At 34.0% G+C, this 19363-nt stretch overlaps 1 protein-coding gene across 1 annotated transcript in view; it reads right to left on the bottom strand.

Annotated features, from left to right (window-relative positions):
• The window catches only part of LOC129228202 (uncharacterized), a 47814-nt gene that overhangs the window by 17386 nt on the left and 11065 nt on the right, over positions 1–19363 (bottom strand). The window contains exons 4-6 of the mRNA XM_054862904.1: positions 13185–13301; positions 12643–12781; positions 3579–3827 (exon numbers count right to left, since the gene is read on the bottom strand). Coding sequence (XP_054718879.1) covers positions 3579–3827; positions 12643–12781; positions 13185–13301 — 505 coding nt within the window. The remainder of the gene's footprint in view (positions 1–3578; positions 3828–12642; positions 12782–13184; positions 13302–19363) is intronic.

Here is a 19363-nt window from a genome sequence, read left to right on the forward strand (position 1 = left end):
ATAATTATTTACAGAAAATATACTCAGAGAGCAAAGTATTGTCGGTGGCTCTGGAAAAAAAAGTTAAGAACTTAATAAGCTAATAAAGAAAAATCAATTTCGTTGAGAAATGAGACTTACTTTTTCCAACTAATATTTATTAACTCTTAAAAGTATGAGATAAATATTGCGTTAGATATGTAAAGATTGGTACAGCATGGTACTATTAAGAATAGTAAGAGTAACCGCAATAATCCCTTTTCACATGTGAGCATCAGCCGCAGCAATTTCCATCCACGGCATCTAGTGTCTATCTATCTTACCAGGAAGCCACACAGAATAGTGAAATGATGAGAAAATTTTAAATAGTTAGCAATCGGAAGATCAAATTGAGACCCTTTTTTAACGCAAAAATTAAATTTGCCCTCGCGGCCCGTTATCAAGACATAAAGTATCAGTAAAGTCCGCAGAAATTTTAAGAAAAGTGCCAAGTTTCAAGACTTGGCGTGAAATTTATCACGCAGTTTCACCGTCTACATCCATCTACAAAATCTTGTGAAAAGATGCCTTCCATTACTCACAGAAACTCGATAAATTTTGCGACTTTTCTTAAAACTTCCATAGATTTTAAGACCTCATATCACAATAGCGGAGACAAGAGGGCAGATAATTTATGCTTCCGGAAACATGTTTTTGCTCCTTTGATTGCTACTTACTTATTATTTTTTTCATTACTAGGGGGCTCTGTCCCCTGCTCGTTACCGCTCACCAACCCCCGAAGATTGCTTCGCAATCTTACTTGATTCGCAAAGATTTTAACGGTCAATTAAAAAGAAATAGATTAAAAACGCAATATGAGCTCCCTTTGAATCAAAAAGCACCCTTTCCCCGGGTTTCAAAATAATTTGTACCAACTTGCAGAGCCGTAAGGTCTAAGGGGCCCATGAGCATGAGTAATATGTTTTAATCTTTAGCTCGGGGCTTGAATTGAGTTGAGCCTAAGATTTTCCGTTAAAATCGAAACCCTTAAAGTTTGTGAATAAGAAAGAAGAAACATGTGAATCGAAAAGACGTAACTATGGCAACGCCAAATAAAACATCAATAATTTTAATGGAGATGAGATTATTCTAAATTGATTTTTAACGGCTTGTAACTTTTTTTCCTTTGGAGATAGAACTTTAGTTTTTCTACCATAGTTCGAGTTAGATATGGAGTAAAAGAGCCACTCTTTCAAGTGGTATCAAAAAGAAAACTGTAAGACAATTCCTTCGCTTTTTACTGATAGATTTAATGAAGAAAGTAGTGCCTAAATTTTAGTTAAGCCTTAAAAGGTCGAGCTAAAAACGCAAATAACTCCCGCCGTATTTAAGTTAGAGCATTGAAACAAATAGCGTAGAACGCGGTAAATTCTACCATTTCCAACGATATATAATATTAATATATGCAAGTAATTTTTCACCCCTTTAATAGGCAATAATAGGCAATTTACGCAAAATTAGAGCTTGAAAAATTAATTACAAAAGAACTAATTCGAATTGTAAAAAATAAAACCCCAGGTGCCCACCCCCGGCTCGAAGTAATTTTGTACAAAATTCAAGGCTGTAGGTGCTATGGGGTCTCCTGGATACACGTCCGCCACAGATTTCCTTCCAGAATTTCTTTGAAACCTTGTTTTTATTTACTACTAGCAGTACCCGCACAGCAATGCCTGTGCTAAAAATTTAAAGAAAATCCGTTGAATTAAAGAAAAACAAATTACATCAAAATTACATTTGCAGTAACTTTCAAATGTAAAAAACTCCATAATTCATTGCCAAATTCGCCAAGCGACTTTCTAATTAAAAAGAAAATCCATTAACATAGGCACAATGAATTTAAAACAAATAAAGTAATAACAGTAAAATATTCATAAACAACAAAGGCAACTTCTTTCAAAATATTTAAAAAGAAAGTAATTGAAAAATTGTCTGGAAAATTAACCTAGTGTTATAGTTGAAAATTGTCTGGAAAGTGGACCTGGTGTTATAGCAATTTCTCGAAAGAGAAGCCTTGAAAATTGGCTAACTTAGAATCGCTTATTCGCAACTCCAGCGCTCGAATACGCTACCTTGCGGTGATTTACAAAACTGCCAAAGAAACTAAAACATGGCCACGTTGCGTTCCACGTGTGTCTGTTGACGTAAACACAGGCAGTTTGTTCTGAGTATTTATTAACGCAATCGATGTGTCTTAGTTTGCTTTCATTTACAGAAATTAATTCGTCCCTTAGTAGTATTCTCGAGCTTCTCAAAATAATGTTAGTTTTCCTTATTTCCTTCTAAAATATGGATTGATTGTGAAATGGTGAAAGCGAAAACTCGGGATGATTTTGCGTTTTTAGTTAAACCATTTTTAATATTTATCATGAGTGGTATAAAATGGTAGTAAGATAACAGAATTCGATAAGTAAAAAGAAATAATGGTCAATCAACTGAAAAGAAAACTACCACCATATATCCGTAAGAATTTTGTAGATGATTTGCATAACATGACATAATTAAATCGTAACTCAGAAATTAGAAACATCGAAACAGAAAAATTTTAAATTAACCGATTCGGGAATTCGAGAGAAATAATTCAGCTACAAATGCAAAACAATAAGCGCTAACCAAGCAAAGCAAAGAAGTATCATCTTCTTTTGGTAATAATTTGTAATGTCACATTAAATTTTCAAGCATTAATTGTTATTATTGTCAGGTCACAATTATTATTTAGTTTTATCAAGAATTGATAAATATCGAATTCAACATCGTGAAAATGGCTGCTTACAACTACGAACTACGTAGTTTGCATTAATGTTTGACGTTTAGTAATGCTTCTTGAATTCTAATATCTTTCTACGTGGGCCAAAATATCCTCTGGACTTAAAATATTGATTTAAAAAGGATAAAACAAAAAAATCATACATACGAACAAAAATCACAACACTTTTAGCATTTTCTTCGTTACCACGTGCGTTTGTTTAAGTTTTTTCGTCCGCCATTAGACAGTGACTGCAGTGCCCCCTATAGTTCGTTGGAGTTGCGAATATCTCCTGTTCTAATTAACTGAGAAAAATGGAACAAACATCATCTTGTTTGGGAAGGAAAACCCTTTCCAAAGATAAATAATATTTGGGGGTGGAGAGATTTTTTACCCCATAAGCTAAATTTAGCTTAATTAGTTAATTAGAAAAAAACTAATGCGAACTTTAGAATTTCGGCTTCGAGGTGCACGGGCCAGGGGTACGTTCGAATTTTTGTGCCAAGTTTCAGGGCTGTAGGTGCTTTGGGGTCTTCTGGCCATCGGGTACAAACAAAGAAAGAAACAAAGAAACACCGTCACCTTTATATATATATATATATATATATATATATATATAGACAAAGAGATTAACTATCGTCTGGTTTCCTGGTATGATCAATAAGGTGGCTCAAGAGGCTGAGGCGCGAAAAATTACATTCAACGACATAGTGGTGGCCAGTTCAGATGCAGCTTTTTCAAGGCTGAATATTCTTTGTACAAACTGCATATACAATTATTCAAAGCATTAATGATAATAAAGTGAAAATTTTCATACCGAAAAGATTCACGTAAGCGTTCATAAAGGGCTTCATCTTAGGAGAGAACTTTCTGTAGGAGCTTCCTAGTTTTTTTATGTTTTCAACGATGCTTTGATCAAAATTGTACTCTACACTTTCCTGAGGCAATCTAGTCTGAAGTAATTGGAGGAACTTAGTTAGACTTTCATAGACTTCGGAAAAGGTATATGGCTCAAATTTCATCTGAGAAAACATCTTGTGAAGAGAAACAGCAATTCCTTCAAGACCTGCAACAAAAAAAAAAAAAAAAATTAGCGTATGTGCATACACATACCGAGATTTCGCTATTGATAAAAAGGAAGGGGGAAGTGGGGCAGGAATCCGAAAAAAAAAAAGAAAGTAAGAAAGGAAAAAAAAACAGCAACAGTGCCCTGCGCACAGATAAATAAAAATGACAAATAATGAAACACTAAAGTCCCCACCAAATATTTTTATAACAATGTGTCTCCCCAAGAAATTGAGGTGAGAGAGTGGGGTGAAGATTATTGAAATAAATTTGTTTCATTAGATCTAAACTTCTTGCAAAGGGTAAGGCTGAAAAAATTTTCTTTTAATAAGTCACTGAGCAAATGAAAACAAATTAGTAGAACCTCTAATTTTGGCAAATCTTTAAAAACAGTTAAACTCTTGTATGTTCACGAGAAAGATAGACCAAAAGTGAAAAATCAGGTTGCGAGAAGATTTTCACCAACGCCACTTTTGGGGATATTCTCTAGTATACATAAAATGTAAACGAATAATATTCACGTTTGCCGCTTGCTTGGCCCCTTGTCTAAGCTAATTGATATGATTGAGCAATTCAGATTGCTTGTTGTCGTCTCTTTGTGCAGTACCTGGCGTTTGTCAAAAATCTATTTTCTTTACAATTGGTAGATAGCGAGTTCCGTGGTTTGGGCCTTCGCTGTGTGAACAATGATATTCATTCGCTCGAATTAAATATTATCATTTTTTGTTTTTAATGTTACCTAGTAAAGTGTTTATTCTATTTTTTTTCTATATTATTAATATTTTTAGATGATAAAACTCAACTTAGTGATTTTTTTTTTCGCATTTTTAATTTGCAATTTCTTACGGATTGGATTGTTGCAAGTTATTATTATGTTATTTTTGACAAATATTTGTTTTCATTAAACCAGGACTTTTTATTATTTCATCAAATTCTCTTGGAGCATAGACAACGTTATTTGTTCAATAAACGAAACAATTTTTTTCCCCGGAGTGAGAAGGGAAATTTACATACGCTCAAAGCGTTTCTTTTAATCTTATAGCCTGAGTATAGCCTTTCGGGTACAGCTATAGTCTTTCAATAACGTATATAAGGTACATTTTTAATCAGTCAACATGATTCAATTGGCAAAAAAAATTATAATACATATCATTAAATCTCTCACATAACTTACTATGATACTTCTGTATGTGGTTCTAAAATTCACTTAGAATGCTACATAAAACCATTACTGTGCCTATCATTCTAGAAACTATTCTGTATTAAGTAAGTGCATTGACATCAAAAGCTTTTTACAATTTAAAAAATATATACGTATTCTACAGTAAACAAACATAATTTTTAACTACAAACGTTTTTTTTATTTATTTATTTTTTAGATTCAATATTTTCACGGAATATTTATCGTGTGCTTTCAAAGATAATTACTTTCAAAACTTATCGTCTGCCTCTAGATGTTGGAAACGCAAGAGCTGTCTGCCGTGCTGAATCTAAGCTTAGAATACCATGATTAGTTCCACACATTGACGATAAATGGTTATGCTATTTTTTCCTTCTTTTTTTAAAAACCTGATTGTTAAACATGCTTTACTAGACGAAACTTTTATTTTCGAGGTGGACCGTGCAACGCTGGACAATGCAGCTAGTGACATATAAATTAGGAAAGGTATACTATTTCATAGTTCTGTATGCTTAATGGGTGTATGGTGTGATTGTTTCCAAAATTTATAGCTGCATTCTTTAAAGATTTATTCTTAGTATTTTACTTTAATGTTACTCAACTAAGAAGTAAAAAGTCTTAATGTAAGAGCTATTAAAGGATTAAAAATGAACTAAGACATCAATACGATATACAGTTCTAAGTATAATCAAATTATTGAGACTGCTCAAATTAAGAGATTTAAACAAAATATGGAATAGAATCTTTAAAACTTTTTTGTTGCGAAGCACTTTTGTCATGCATTGAGCTATACTATTTGCATGCCCCCCCCCCCTCCCATGAAAATTTTGAATTAGAGAAACAATTTTATTTGTTATATTTGATAGTATTTTTTGTTGCTCTTCGATATAATATGCACTGTACTATAACTTTTGCCCCCTACCCCAGGGAAATTTTGAATTATTCAGTGAATGTATCGATATATCAGAAATATCAATATCTGGAGAGCGATATTTCGCGGTATTAAAATTCTGATATCGTCCAGTCCTACCACGAAGAGATGGCCAGATGACCTTTAAGTGGAAGCGTCATTTGTATCTTTTGTAATACGTAGAATTAGTCTGAAAGCGTCGAGTGATAAGCAGCGCGTTCTCGCTGATCCCATCTATTACAAAATAATAACAAATAACCTCTGTTGCAAAAAATGTTTACACTTCAAGGTCATCCGTCATCACTCCGTGGTCAAGCTTTAGTGGAGTCGTAAATTCATACATTTACTAAAAATATGATCATATATGATCAAATGGAGCGACAATAATGTCTTTATCCAGAATATGTGAGATGTGTTTATGGTGGCGCCAAAAGTGGGATATAGTATTTTTTTGATATAGTTTAGTTATTATATAGATATATTATTTCACGCAACAAAAAGTATTAAAAACATGTTGCTGCAACATATTCACCACAAAAAGTAAGAAGAACTGAAAATACTGAGGGAGAAAGTTTGTCTACACGTTTTCGCGCATAACTTAAATTTTTACATCAAAGGCAACATCTGTGTAATACAATTCATTAAAAAGGACTTAAAGTTATTGGGGGGGGGAGGGGGGCTAAATACAAACTCAGTCGCCGTACCTTGAAAATGAGCTTCACTTTGGAATGCTGGTATCATTTTGTTGAACAATTTCAATATGATATCAATCCTAAAAAACGATGGTATTGCTCCATATTCATCGTATACCACAGCTTTTTCTGCTTTTAGACCGAAACCGTTTAGTTCTTCAGGCAGAGGCAACTTGGAAAATACCCCAAAAGATGATTTTGATGAGGATCCTGAATCTTTTATAATAGATTCCAAAGATAAATTGTTCTTCCTTAATAAAGATTGAATTAGATCACAGAACCTGAAATTAGACATTTTTTTTTTAAATCACGAAAAATAACTAACATCTACACTTAAGAAAGACACTGGTAATCAAAGCGTTAATGTTTGAAATAATACCGTATGTTAATATTTATTAAGTATAACAAGGAAATTTCGCGGCAAGTGGTGACATTAATTACGCCTTTTCTTATAAAATGTAATTGAACATATAATTTTCAGAATCTAGCAAAAATAAGCTATTATTTTTTGGTCGTGATCCATAAATACGCATATAAATAAGCATACTCTTCATTAAGGATTAACGATATCCTTTTCTAAACAGAATTATCTTGATTTTAACGAAAATTATTGTATCTGGCAAGATTTAAGTACCTTTTATGTTTCAATTTTACAAGAATAAAATTATTTTAAACAAAAAAAAAACTAAAAGTACTTTAAGAGTTCATTTTGCTCAACTATGCAGGTAATTTTTTGACAGTATAGGACAAAAGTAGTCCTTGATATGAAAAACTCCCTATTTTTCTTGTTGATATTCATTATTTTATTGAAGTTGATTTCTTAATAACATTTCATTCAATGGATATTTTGTGTGACATTCTCGTATTTCACTGGGCTACTATGTCACTTGCCTCATATTTAATTGGCCAATTCACTGATCAAGTAACGTTAACGTTACCAACAATGAAACTCGCGCTTATCATGATAATTTGATAATATTTTCTGGCAATGTTTGACATGCAGGGAAAAATTCTTTATTTTGACAAGGCTGAACTAGAGATCCTGAATACGAGAGATTGGACAACTTCGGAACGGCGGCCATCTTATGTCCAAAGATGCTCACTCCCCGTAGACCGTTTAAATCATCTTCTGCCCCAATTATCACAAGGAATTGTATCAAAAAACTTGGAAGTTAGTTATCACATTATGAAATGCAATGTGCAGATCACAAATATCCGTTTGTTTTCTACCTTTATGAACAAGTTTTTGAGAAAGAAAATTTTCTTTGTAAGCGCTATGACGATACGAAACGATTGACGCCGGATTGACAGAATTGGCGCTCACTCCGTTTAATGACAATACGAGGAGAAAACAAATCAGTCTGTTCTTTAAAGACGTCATGTCCTATATTCCGTGGGAAAACTAAAAATTCACACGGCGCAGCATTTCGAACTGACAACACTTGTACTAAACATGGCAGAGATCGGCGCGCCGTTGTCCAATCTCTCCGTATAATATAGGGTGAACTAGGCTGAACTGGATCCGGTGACTGTTTTACTGGTAAGACTCATTTTAGGAGAATGAAGAAACGTAAAAGAAGTCAACAATGAACGCTATCTATTGGAGTTTAGGGTTAATCCACTGGAAGTTAAAATGTCAACTATCAAAGTATCACCAAACAGGCAGTTGCTTCATTCTAATGTAGAAGCAAGTTTTACCCGTCATATCTTGACGGGCGATTTTCTAGTTATTCAATAAGTTAGAATGTAACAAAGTGACGTTGACTTACGCTTTGTGGTTTTGAAAACTATTCCCATCTGCAAGAACGGCCTCCAAACTGCTTGCTACGTAAGCCTTCAGCTGTAGATTCTCCTCACTTTGCAAAACATTAATCACGTGTTGTGCAAAACTAATATTATCTGCGGACATTAAAAGGTCGTATGACAGCGCTCTTGTAGTCGTAGATTCAGAAAGGCTGGTAAACAGTGGCAAAATTTCTTCAAAAATCATGTTGCATATTAGAGGCAATGTTCGGCATGAGTTTACGTCCAGCAGAGCCTTAAAGAAGAAAAAAGAGTAAAAAGAATTAATGCTGAAGACTTAATATAACTGATTTTGAAACAACGGTTTACGAACTAAAAGAAAAAGTGCTATAAAAAACTTAAATTGCTCTATTTTCGGGCAATCATGTGAGACTTTTAATTTAATACATTTGACTTCGGAAGGTTTTGTTATTTCTACGTATTCATTTGAAAAATTATGTAGACTTCAGTGTAAAGCGTGTACAAAGCCAATACTTTTGGTCGAACTGAAGTGTACCAAGTTACCGAGGTCCTTCTTGTGGTAGATTCAGCCAGAAATCTACTGATCAACTAGTTCTGAGAGCTTCTGAGGCCGCTGAAGCTAGTTTTGCAACCTGTCCCAAATGTACACTTTATTGAAGCAAGGTTTTGCAACCTTAATGTCTGTGGAATTACATTGCAAACTTGTAAACACTGGCAAACGTACGGCGTACTCTCGTGTAGAACACAAGAATCAAAGAACTCAAAGGAGGCAAAAAAAGGATAGTATGATAAGAAAAATAGTAAATTTAAATAAGCAAAGATTGATGAGTGTTATGCCTAAAGGTGTTTGAGCCTTATATAGTATATCGTTTATCAGAATTTTCACCCTAATAAGGGTTTTTGTAGGCTTTCCAGGTTCATAAGCAGAGTACGAATTAGGGTTTCCAATCCCGCGCCGATTTCAGTCCCGCGGGATTTCGGGATTGTAAGGAGCTACTCCCGTGGGATCCTGGGATCCCGCGGGATTGACTTTATTCTTCTTAAAATAGAAAACGTTGTGCTTTTTAGGAAGGACTGCTTTTGTTACTTGAACTAGTAGGTTTTTTAAAAATTCCGTACACCAATTGAAGAGCACTACAAAGTCAAATTACAATTAGTTATTATTGTAATTTGACTTTGTGCCCTAAAAAGGTCCAATGCATCTAACAAATCATCGCTAATCCATGATGAGAAAGGATTTTTGCTCAAAAAATAATGCGCTTGACGAAAACACGTGCTGTGGCTCCACTGGGGCTCCACTTTTGCAAAATATCCCCATTATCTTCATTATCTTCTGAAATAGATATTTCTACACTTATGAATGGTTTTTTCCTTAAGAACTGCAAATTTCGAATAAAAACGATGGCTGTGTATGTTTTGCTGTATCCAGTTTAACTTGCATTACGAATGCCATTGTTGTTTCATAAACGTTGGTCATTGAATCAGTAAATTTGGTTCATTACTGCAAGGGTTGAGTGCTACTTGGTTTCACCAAGTCGTAGGCTCAGTAAAAGTTTTGGATAATTTCACTAATTTTACCTCTCACTTTAAAGAGACATTCAAAAACATGAACAGCTTAACTTACTACACTGTCATGCGAGTCATCCTATGTTTCATCCAAGTTTCTGTTGCCTCTTTTAGAGTAGTGCCGAATATATAAGTAATGGCAGGCTTTACATTCCTTTCTTCTTTGTAAAAAATATTGTGCCCTTTAAGTTAAAGGCATTGAGTGCATTCCTTTAGCTTACATAAGTTCTCCAATATTGCATTGAGGCTACCCCAGCGGGTTTTGCAATCTCTCAATTTTTTATAAAGTGTAGTTTTCTGGAATTTAAATTTTAGGGATGGTTTTCGAATTTTTTTTTTTAACTATACGTATTTTCTCAATTGCTGAACATAAGAAAATTAAATCCTCAAATGAGAATGCCAATTCAATCTCAGAAAAATAAATTCAATTTTTTATTCTGTTCTATGGTAAGTCCGCCGTTCATCATATGAGACACTAAGTTTTTCTTGCTCTTCTTACAGATATAAGAGGAAAGTTCTTCAAACTTCTGATGATGCTTGTGAAAATTGTCATTTTATGCGCGGCAAAAGTTGGAAAACTTTTACATGGAAAAAAATTGCGGAATTAATCCCGTTAAATATCATGCGGGACTCGGGATCGGGATTTCGGAATTGGAAACCCTAGTACGAATTCCCTTCCGCTGAAATTGATCCTTTCACTTTAATTCAATAAAATTTACAAAATCATAACTTCGACAAAGTAGGGGAAGGTCGTTTAGTATCGGACAGCGGGTAGTATCGGACAAGGGCTGCTTCTTAATTCCGCCGCAAGGGGCATCACGTACTGGGTACCCATAGTGTGCCGTATTGGGGAAGAAAGCCACAGACGCCATATTGGTTCAAATCAACCGTTCGTTCTGGTATGCAAAGCTAGTTGTTTGTTTGTTGAGAGAATTGTAGTGCACGAACTTAACTTCTGGGGGATATATTTACACATAGAGTAAGTTATATTGTTTCATTGTTATTCCTTTAGACTGATAGTATATTAATCTAAGTATTATGAGCTATAAAATTGTCTAGTTTAAGTAATAACCTTGTGGTGGTTAAACAACTGTAGCTTTACAGTCGGGTTGTATCGGACAAACCAATTTCGGGTAGTATCGGACAAAGTTACTGGCACCAAAATAAAATACTGACGGTGTTTTTCTTTGTCCAACAGGTTGAAATGGAAAAATCACGACATAAATGGGATGAGAAATAAATATGAAAGAAGCCATTGAAAAAGTTGGACTTAATAAAATGACAATTGGAGAAGCTAGTGAAAGATATTTAGTTCCACAAAGTACTTTGGGTGATAGGATCAAAGCTTTATGGGAAAACAAAGAAGTGGTAATGAAGCCTGTCTTAGGAAATCACAAAGTTTTCCCAAGAACATTCACACATGAACAAGAAAAAATACTTTATGATCATATTAAAAATTTAGATAGTCAACTTATGCCTTTGAGTAAGAACGAGTTTTTAGCTTTGGTTTGCAAATATGCAGATCAACTAAATATCAAGCACCGTTTCAATAGAGAAACCAAGAAAGCTGGTAAAGACTTTTATTATGAATTCATGGAAAGACATGAAGATTTGAGTCTGAAATTGTTTCAGTTAGGCCTAAACCAACCATAGGCTATATTTTTCAACTGTCATAAAAAAATATTACTTATTTTCATTTTTAGACTTGTATACTATTCTAAGTAACCAACTTCTTTGTTCAATTCATTTTTTTGCACATTAAAATGTTATTTCTGAACTATTTGTTTTTATTTCAACATTTTAATGTTTTGTCCGATACAACCCTAAAAAATTTAAAATTGGCCAAAAATATAGTTTGACAAAAATTTGTTTAAAAAATACGACTCCATGTTTTTTTAACCAAAGTTTACAATTTATGTTAGGTAACTAAGTACAGCATAATTTAGTGTAAAAACTAATTCTTCTTTACTAATAATAAAGCTGAATGTCTCTCTGTCCGGAGGATGTCTGGATGTCTGGATGTCTGTAGGATATCTGTAGGATGTCTGTGACGCGCATAGCGCCTAAACCGTTCGGCCGATTTTCATGAAATTTGGCACGAAGTTAGTATGTAGCATGGGGGTGTGCACCTCGAAGCGATTTTTCGAAAATTCGATGTGGTTCTTCTTTTATTCCAATTTTAAGAAAAAAAAATATCATAAATTACGAAATTATCATAACGTGTAACCGTAACATTTGCACAAGCCAATTGGCGAGATACGAAATTATCATAACGTGTAACCGTAACATGAGTACAAGCCAATTGACGAGAAAATTCACAATACATTATTTGTAAATACAGGCGAACCAAAAGACCTTTTAATTTTTCTATTACGGGCGAAGCCGTGCGGGTACCACTAGTTACAAATAAAACAAAAAGTGTTATGATTGAAATGGTTTAGGTGTCCGATACTACCCGACCTTCCCCTATACATGTATGTGATAAATATATGTGTAAAGAGAGCAAAAACTATCTTAACTACAATATTTCCTCATTGAAACCAAAAGGCATTTCTTCAAATATCTCGAAAACACATTTCTGCGGATACTGCCGTTCACCTGCACACAGCAGAATAATGAACAGCGCGCAAAAGGATTTTTATTGGGTGGGATCTCAGAAAATGTTGCGAAAATCGCCCAATCTCGCTCCCTAGTGCGTACCTACTCTTCATAATGCTGCCTGCATTGCAATTTAGATCCGTACTGCGTACTTCATCATGGGCAGTAGCCATGAATTTATACATGAGTATGTTTTCCAAAAGATATTTTCTTCGATACCAAGTTCTCAAAAGAAATTTCTTAAGCTGTGGCTGAAGAAAGAAATGAAATTAGAACTTATGCATAAATGCAACAAGCTTAGTAAAATGTCCTCAAGAGCAAACTTAAACAAAACAAGGAAATTTACTCTACGATTACTAAGCTACAAATCACCACCCATAGCCAGTGCGGCCAATAATCGTAGCAATTGCTTATGATTACTACGATTAATTCCCGGCCAAAATAATAGACTTTTCCCGGAGCAAGCAGAATTCTGAAGTGGGCAAGTAAACGGCAGTATCCACAGAAATGAATTTTCGAGATATTTGAAGAAACGCGTTTTGGATTCAATACTAACAATACGGTTTGCTCATTACGTTTATCAAAACTATTTTATTAAATCCATCCATAAGTAATAAGTCCACAAGTATGAAAATTCAAAAGACTTACTTGTAAAACAGCTGCTCTTACGTGCGTCGAGAATTTGGGTTCTTTTGCGAAGTCAATCAAAAGCTTTGCTGCTTCAGGAACTAATTCCAGATACATAATTCCCATGTTCCGGACCGTCTGTAAAAATGAAATTTATAAATGTTGAAGGATTTGCCTTCGTGTTTCTAAACATCACAAGATTTCTATCATTTATAATATTGCATAGAATATTGAACTATAGGCTGGCTATCTCGACCGCTACAAAAATAGCTTCCAAACGGTAACTTCAGTATTATTGAATGTTGCAGTTAGCTATACTGTAAAAAATATTTGTAAGGATACCAGTAATGTCCTGCTAAAATCAAGTTCGACATGAATGTTTTTTGCTGAGACATCTATTCAATTTTGTTTAGTAGAAAAGGATACATACTCGGGGAAATATTGTTGATTTAAGATTTGGGGGATTTTAACGCGACACTCTTAACATCGATTGATTAAAAATTCAACACCAACTGCAACTTCAACTGCAAGAACATGCAGTATGTTTTATTACTGTGTTAAATGTTTTTTTTTTTTTTTTTTTTTTTTTTTTAATGAGATGCATTATGTTAGATTTCTTTACTTGAGTATAATATTATTTTTAAGCGTAAATAAAAGCAACTAAATGTTTTCTTCTGTGTATGTATTAGCTGTATTCACTGTTTAGTTGAATTTAAAGACAGTCTCCTTTATTACGCAACTAGCTGTGTCGTCCGGCTTTGCACGGTCCACCTCGAAAATAAAAGTTATTTCAAGTGACGCGTGTGCAGCAATCCGGCTTGAAAAAAAAAAAAAAAAATCTGTAAAATTTCCCGACTGATTACCGTAAAATAACCAAAAAGGAAATTTTTTCAATCCGTCGATGGCAGGAAAAGCTTCAAAACAAACGGCATAATTTTATTTTTTTATATTCGAGAAAAAAAATGGCATCAGGTCTTTCATCTCAATGATTTTCTTCACGCTGCAAATTTTAATGAAAGCATTGCTCAACAATGACCGTGATCAACAATGGATTTCTAAGAAATGGCTTACCCACATTTTAGCGTGAGATTAGTTCAAAAGTTTATTCACGTTCTAATACCTTGGAACATTGGAACAAATTTTATCTGATGCAGAAAAATGAGGGGTTTCTATGGGTATTTTATTCCCATTTTTGCAAGGCTCTTTTCGTCCTCAAAATGAAAAAAAAACACCACTTTCGGATCCTAAAATTAACATTCGATCGGTTCGGCACTTTTTTTTTTTTTTTTTTTTTTGGCATTTTAACCCCCCCCCCCCCCTTACGTTCCTACTCCGGTGCCCAAGTATCTCCTTGCCCCTATTTAAAATAAAAAAAAAGATGATCATTTCCTCCCGGGCTAAACATGTCTATTATTTCTCCCAAGGACAACAAATGGGGGAGATGAGGGGAGAAATTCCCTTCGGTGCGCGAGGTTCCTTATAAAAGTATTTTGTAAAAAACCCCTAATTTAGACGAACAGATAATTACAGGGTCCTTTTATGTGTGTCAGGCCGAAGAAGGTCAGATAATAGTGATTGATTGACTTAAATGGACAGCACTTTCAATTTCTAATCACCCAATTCCATTCCAGATTCGCTCCTGTTGCTTTGTTAATAAATCGTCTGCTTTTTGACTTTCGTGCCTCCTTCAAGGACTAAAAATGGTTTATTCATTACTGACCCCAGCACAAAAGGCGATTTCAACTCGCAGCAATTTGAGCCAAACATTTTATTCAACAACAAAATTATCTACGAAAAAAAAATTTTTGGAAAAAAATAGAACCGACTTCAAAATTGCTCTAAAAAGGGAAAAATAATTTTATTCTTTAAACACCATCGATAATACTTTTAAACATAATTTTTGAAGTTGGCGCAAAAACAAAAAGTAAAATCCAGTGTAACCATGCTTCGTTCATATTTTTTTCAGAAAATCATCGAAAGTTAGAAACGAATCATTTATATCGTTACTCAAAGATGCTGTTATCAATGCATAATGTATGTGGTAGTAAAGGAACTAGGCCTGGTAAAATTTATAGTTGTAGTTGAATTATGGCGGTGAATGATCTGTTCTATCGTTTTTGCGCCAACTTCAAAAATTATGTTTAAAAGTATTATCGATGGTGTTTAAAGAATAAAATTATTTTTCCCTTTTTAGAGCAATTTTGAAGTCGGTTCTATTTTTTTCCAAAATTTTTTTTTTCATCCTTTTTAGTGTAAATGTACATATTTCTGTAAAAGTAAGAAGTTACCATCATGAAACTTTTTTTTTCCTAAAAATGCTACATACTAAAAAAAAAAAAAAACTATAAGCACATCTTAAACTTGAAGCGATTGACACTAAAAATGTATCTTTACCACTTGAGAAAATGCCGGAATTTTCCAGAATCGGAAAGATACAGAAATCAATAGAACATTCGAGAAAATACGAGAAACAGTAGATACGAAATCTTAGTAAAATTCACATTGTCCTAGTCGGGATTTGAACCCGGGTTGCTCGCGTGGAAGGCGAGAATTCTACCACTGAGCCACCGTTATCCACGGAAGGTGAGCGCAAACTTCGTTACAATATTTAATCATTTAATAGTGAAATTGCATGAAATTTATGGTTTTTTGCCCATAACTTTTTTTCTAAAGGACAAATATGGTCAAACAAAGTAATGGGACCTAAGTTGAGCCATCCCCTATCCATTAAAAAAAGAATCATCAAAATCGGTTCACTAGGTGAGACGCTGTGAGTGGACAAACAAAAAAAAAAAAACATACATACGGTATGAACTGATAACCGCCTCCTTTTTGAAGTCGGTTAAAAACGTAATATAGGGTTAGCACAAAAGAATATCCCGTTTTAAAAATTTATATTTCATGAACTATTACACTTAAGCACTATAAATTATACATAAAAATAAAGAAAAACTGCGAAAGTTTTTTTTACTGATAAATGTTCCATGTGTGCGCCTCTCGTAACGCGACACACATCTAACATACATTTTGGAGTGTTTCACTGTCAATTTTTCGTAATGCTACACATATGCGATCTTTCGGTTCTTGCATTTTTGTAAGCAATGGTGGTGTATAAACACTGTCTTTGACGAAACCCCATAAAAGTATTAAAAAAAAAGAAAGAAAGAAACACAAGGGGTTAGGTTTGGGGATCTGGCCGGCCAACGCATAAAGGGTAAATTATCATCACTTACACGGCAATCCACTTTTGCGGAACGTCAGTGGCGCAGCGAAGTGGTATGTATCATAATGTATGTCTGAAAACCTCAAACTTCAGACCTCCGCGAACCCCTCCGGAAAAATTACGAGCTTGGCGGACCACTCCCTTCTCCGGCGCGCAAAAAAAAAAAAAAAAAGATTTGACGCAATGAAATATAGATACAGTCAGACTTCGACATATGGTCACTCCACGGCACTTAACAAAACAGACCTTATAAGCGGGGTGACCTTATAACCGATTCATATATATATTTATTGATAAATAAGGATGTATTTACAAGGATGTATACATTAATTCTTTTCAAAATTTAATACGTCCAAAAACATCAGTTAATTAAATTATGATAGTTAAATTGATTCAAATCAATTGAAATTTTTGGAATTAATAAGAAATTTTGAAAAACTTTTTTAAAATTTCCATTTAGAATAAAACTGCATTCAAATATGCCCCAGCAAAGAACTGATGTGCAACTTACCTCGCTTAAAATTACATTAATGCAGGACTGACGCGTTTTTTCTTTAGTTTAAGCACAATGGTTTCTAAGTATCTTCTGAAAATATTCTTCGGCTTTTAATGACTTGTAAAAAATTGTGATATGTACATACTGAGTGCTCACGTTACTGCTTCATATTTTAGTATCACTCTGTCGTAACACTCATTTTCTACTGTTAATTTACTACGTTAGTAGGAAAAATGACTTTCCACTTTTTAAGGATCGTATATCGCGTAAAATTCTTGGAAGTGAATCGATTAGGCAATGAAATCATTTAAAGAAGTCAGACAAAAGTGACCTTATAAGCGATTAATGTATTATGACCTGACTATATATCCGATAATATATAACATAGAATTCCAATTCAGCAAGACGGGACTTTGGAAAAGTGACCTTATATGCGGGGTGATTTTCTAAGCGGGTGACCATATATCGAGGACTGACCGACCGACCGACCGACTGACTGACTGACTGAACGAACATATATATATATATATATATATATATATATATATATATATATATATATATATATATATATATTCTAATATACTTTAACTTTTTTTTTCCTTTTAATTTATTTATTCATTGTCCCACTAGCACAGCCAGAAATACCTTCTGGAAGGATTTTTTGATCAAAAATACCTTCTGAAGAGGATATTTTGATCAAAAATACCTTCTGAAAGTAGTTTTTTGATCATAACAGCCCTTTCAAATGCATAAACTACTGTATTAAAATTTGCATTTATGTTAAAACCAATGGCTCTGGAAGGTGTTTTCACCCCCCCCCCCCCCCTTCGCTGTGCCACTGCATTTTTCAATATATTTTGCAGAGCTCTTGTCTGGTTTTCATATCTTACATTATTATTTTGAGTTATGGAAGAAAAATACTATTTGAAATTCAATTACGAATAAAAATGTTATTGCCGAATTTCTAAAACAAGTTTACTAATAAAAATGCACTTTTGAAGTCATTGAACAAAACACTGTTAACCTAGTTTGAGTGTGTTAAATCATGCCCACAAAATTAATTAATGTGTATTGTGTTGAGTTCCGAGGGGAGGAGGCTGCTGCATCCAACATGTACTTAAGCAAGAACTTTTTTATTCCTTATAAATGGTCTTCATTTTTGAATTAAAATATCGTTACTCGTCCTTCAATCTCAATTATATTTAACGTGTTAGCTGTACAGTGTACAGCACCGCGGACATCCTGGCATGAACCCACGGACCCCCGGGGGTCCGGTTTGGGAAACTCTGATGTATGTAGTATGTAATTTATAGTGGGGGTAAAAACGGATCTTGGTTTTAACATTGTTGCGAATCCTAATACAGTAGTTAATGCATGTGTAAGGACTGTTGTGCCCTCCCCCCCCTCAAAAAAAAAAGACCTTCCGGAAGGAATTTCTGACTTCGCTAGTGCAGAACATGCGCGTTTAAGTAGCGTTAAAAAGCGTTGACAGATTATCTTTATTTTTATGTATCACTAGCAGTACCCGCACAGCGATGCCTGTGATAAAAATTTAAATAAAATCCGTTGAATTAAAGAAACACAAATTACAACAAAATTACATTTGCAGTAGCTTTTAAATGTAAAATACTCAATAATTCATCGCCAAATTCGCCAAGCGACTTTCTAATTAAAAAGGAAATCAATTAACATACCCACAATGAATTTAAAATAAAGTAATAACAGTAAAATATTCATAAGCAACAAAGGCAACTTCCTCCAAAATGTTTAAAAAGAAAGTAATTGAAAGATTGCTGGAAAATGGACAAAGTGTTATAGTTGAAAGTTGTCTGAAAAGTGGACCTAGTGTTATAGCAATGTTTCGAAAGAGAAGCCTTGAAAATTGGCTCAATTAGAATCGCTTATATCTCCTGTTCTAATTAATTGAGAAAAATGGAACAAACATCATCTTGTTTGGGAAGGAAAACCCTTTCCAACGATGTATGGGGGTGGGGGAGTTTTTACCCCCTAATTAGCCGAAATTTTGCTTAATTAGTTAATTAGAAAAAACTAATTCGAAATTTAGAATTTCGGCTTCGAGGTGCATGGGCCCAGGATACGTTCGAATTTTTGTGTCAAGTTTCAGGGCTATAGGTGCTATGGGGTCTTCTAACCATCGGGTACAAACAAAGAAAGAAACAAAGAAACACCGTCACCTTTATATACGTATATAGATTTATGGTAGTGAGTGTAATAGTTTATCAAACATATATTTTTAAAACTGGGATATTCTTTTATGCTAACACTGTTTTATGATGTTGGCATGACAAACGACAAGAATTTACAAAAGCAACATAAGGAAAATTGCCACTTTAACGAATACTTTGACACTTGACTTTCTTCTTAGGAGGAAAACATCCTAAACTAGAGGACCCGACAGACGTTGTTCTGTTCAAACTTTGTGAATTTAAAAGTTAAAAATTTTCAATAAACTACCAA

The sequence above is a fragment of the Uloborus diversus genome, chromosome 1, assembly GCF_026930045.1.
Source record: "Uloborus diversus isolate 005 chromosome 1, Udiv.v.3.1, whole genome shotgun sequence".
Classification (NCBI taxonomy): domain Eukaryota; kingdom Metazoa; phylum Arthropoda; class Arachnida; order Araneae; family Uloboridae; genus Uloborus; species Uloborus diversus.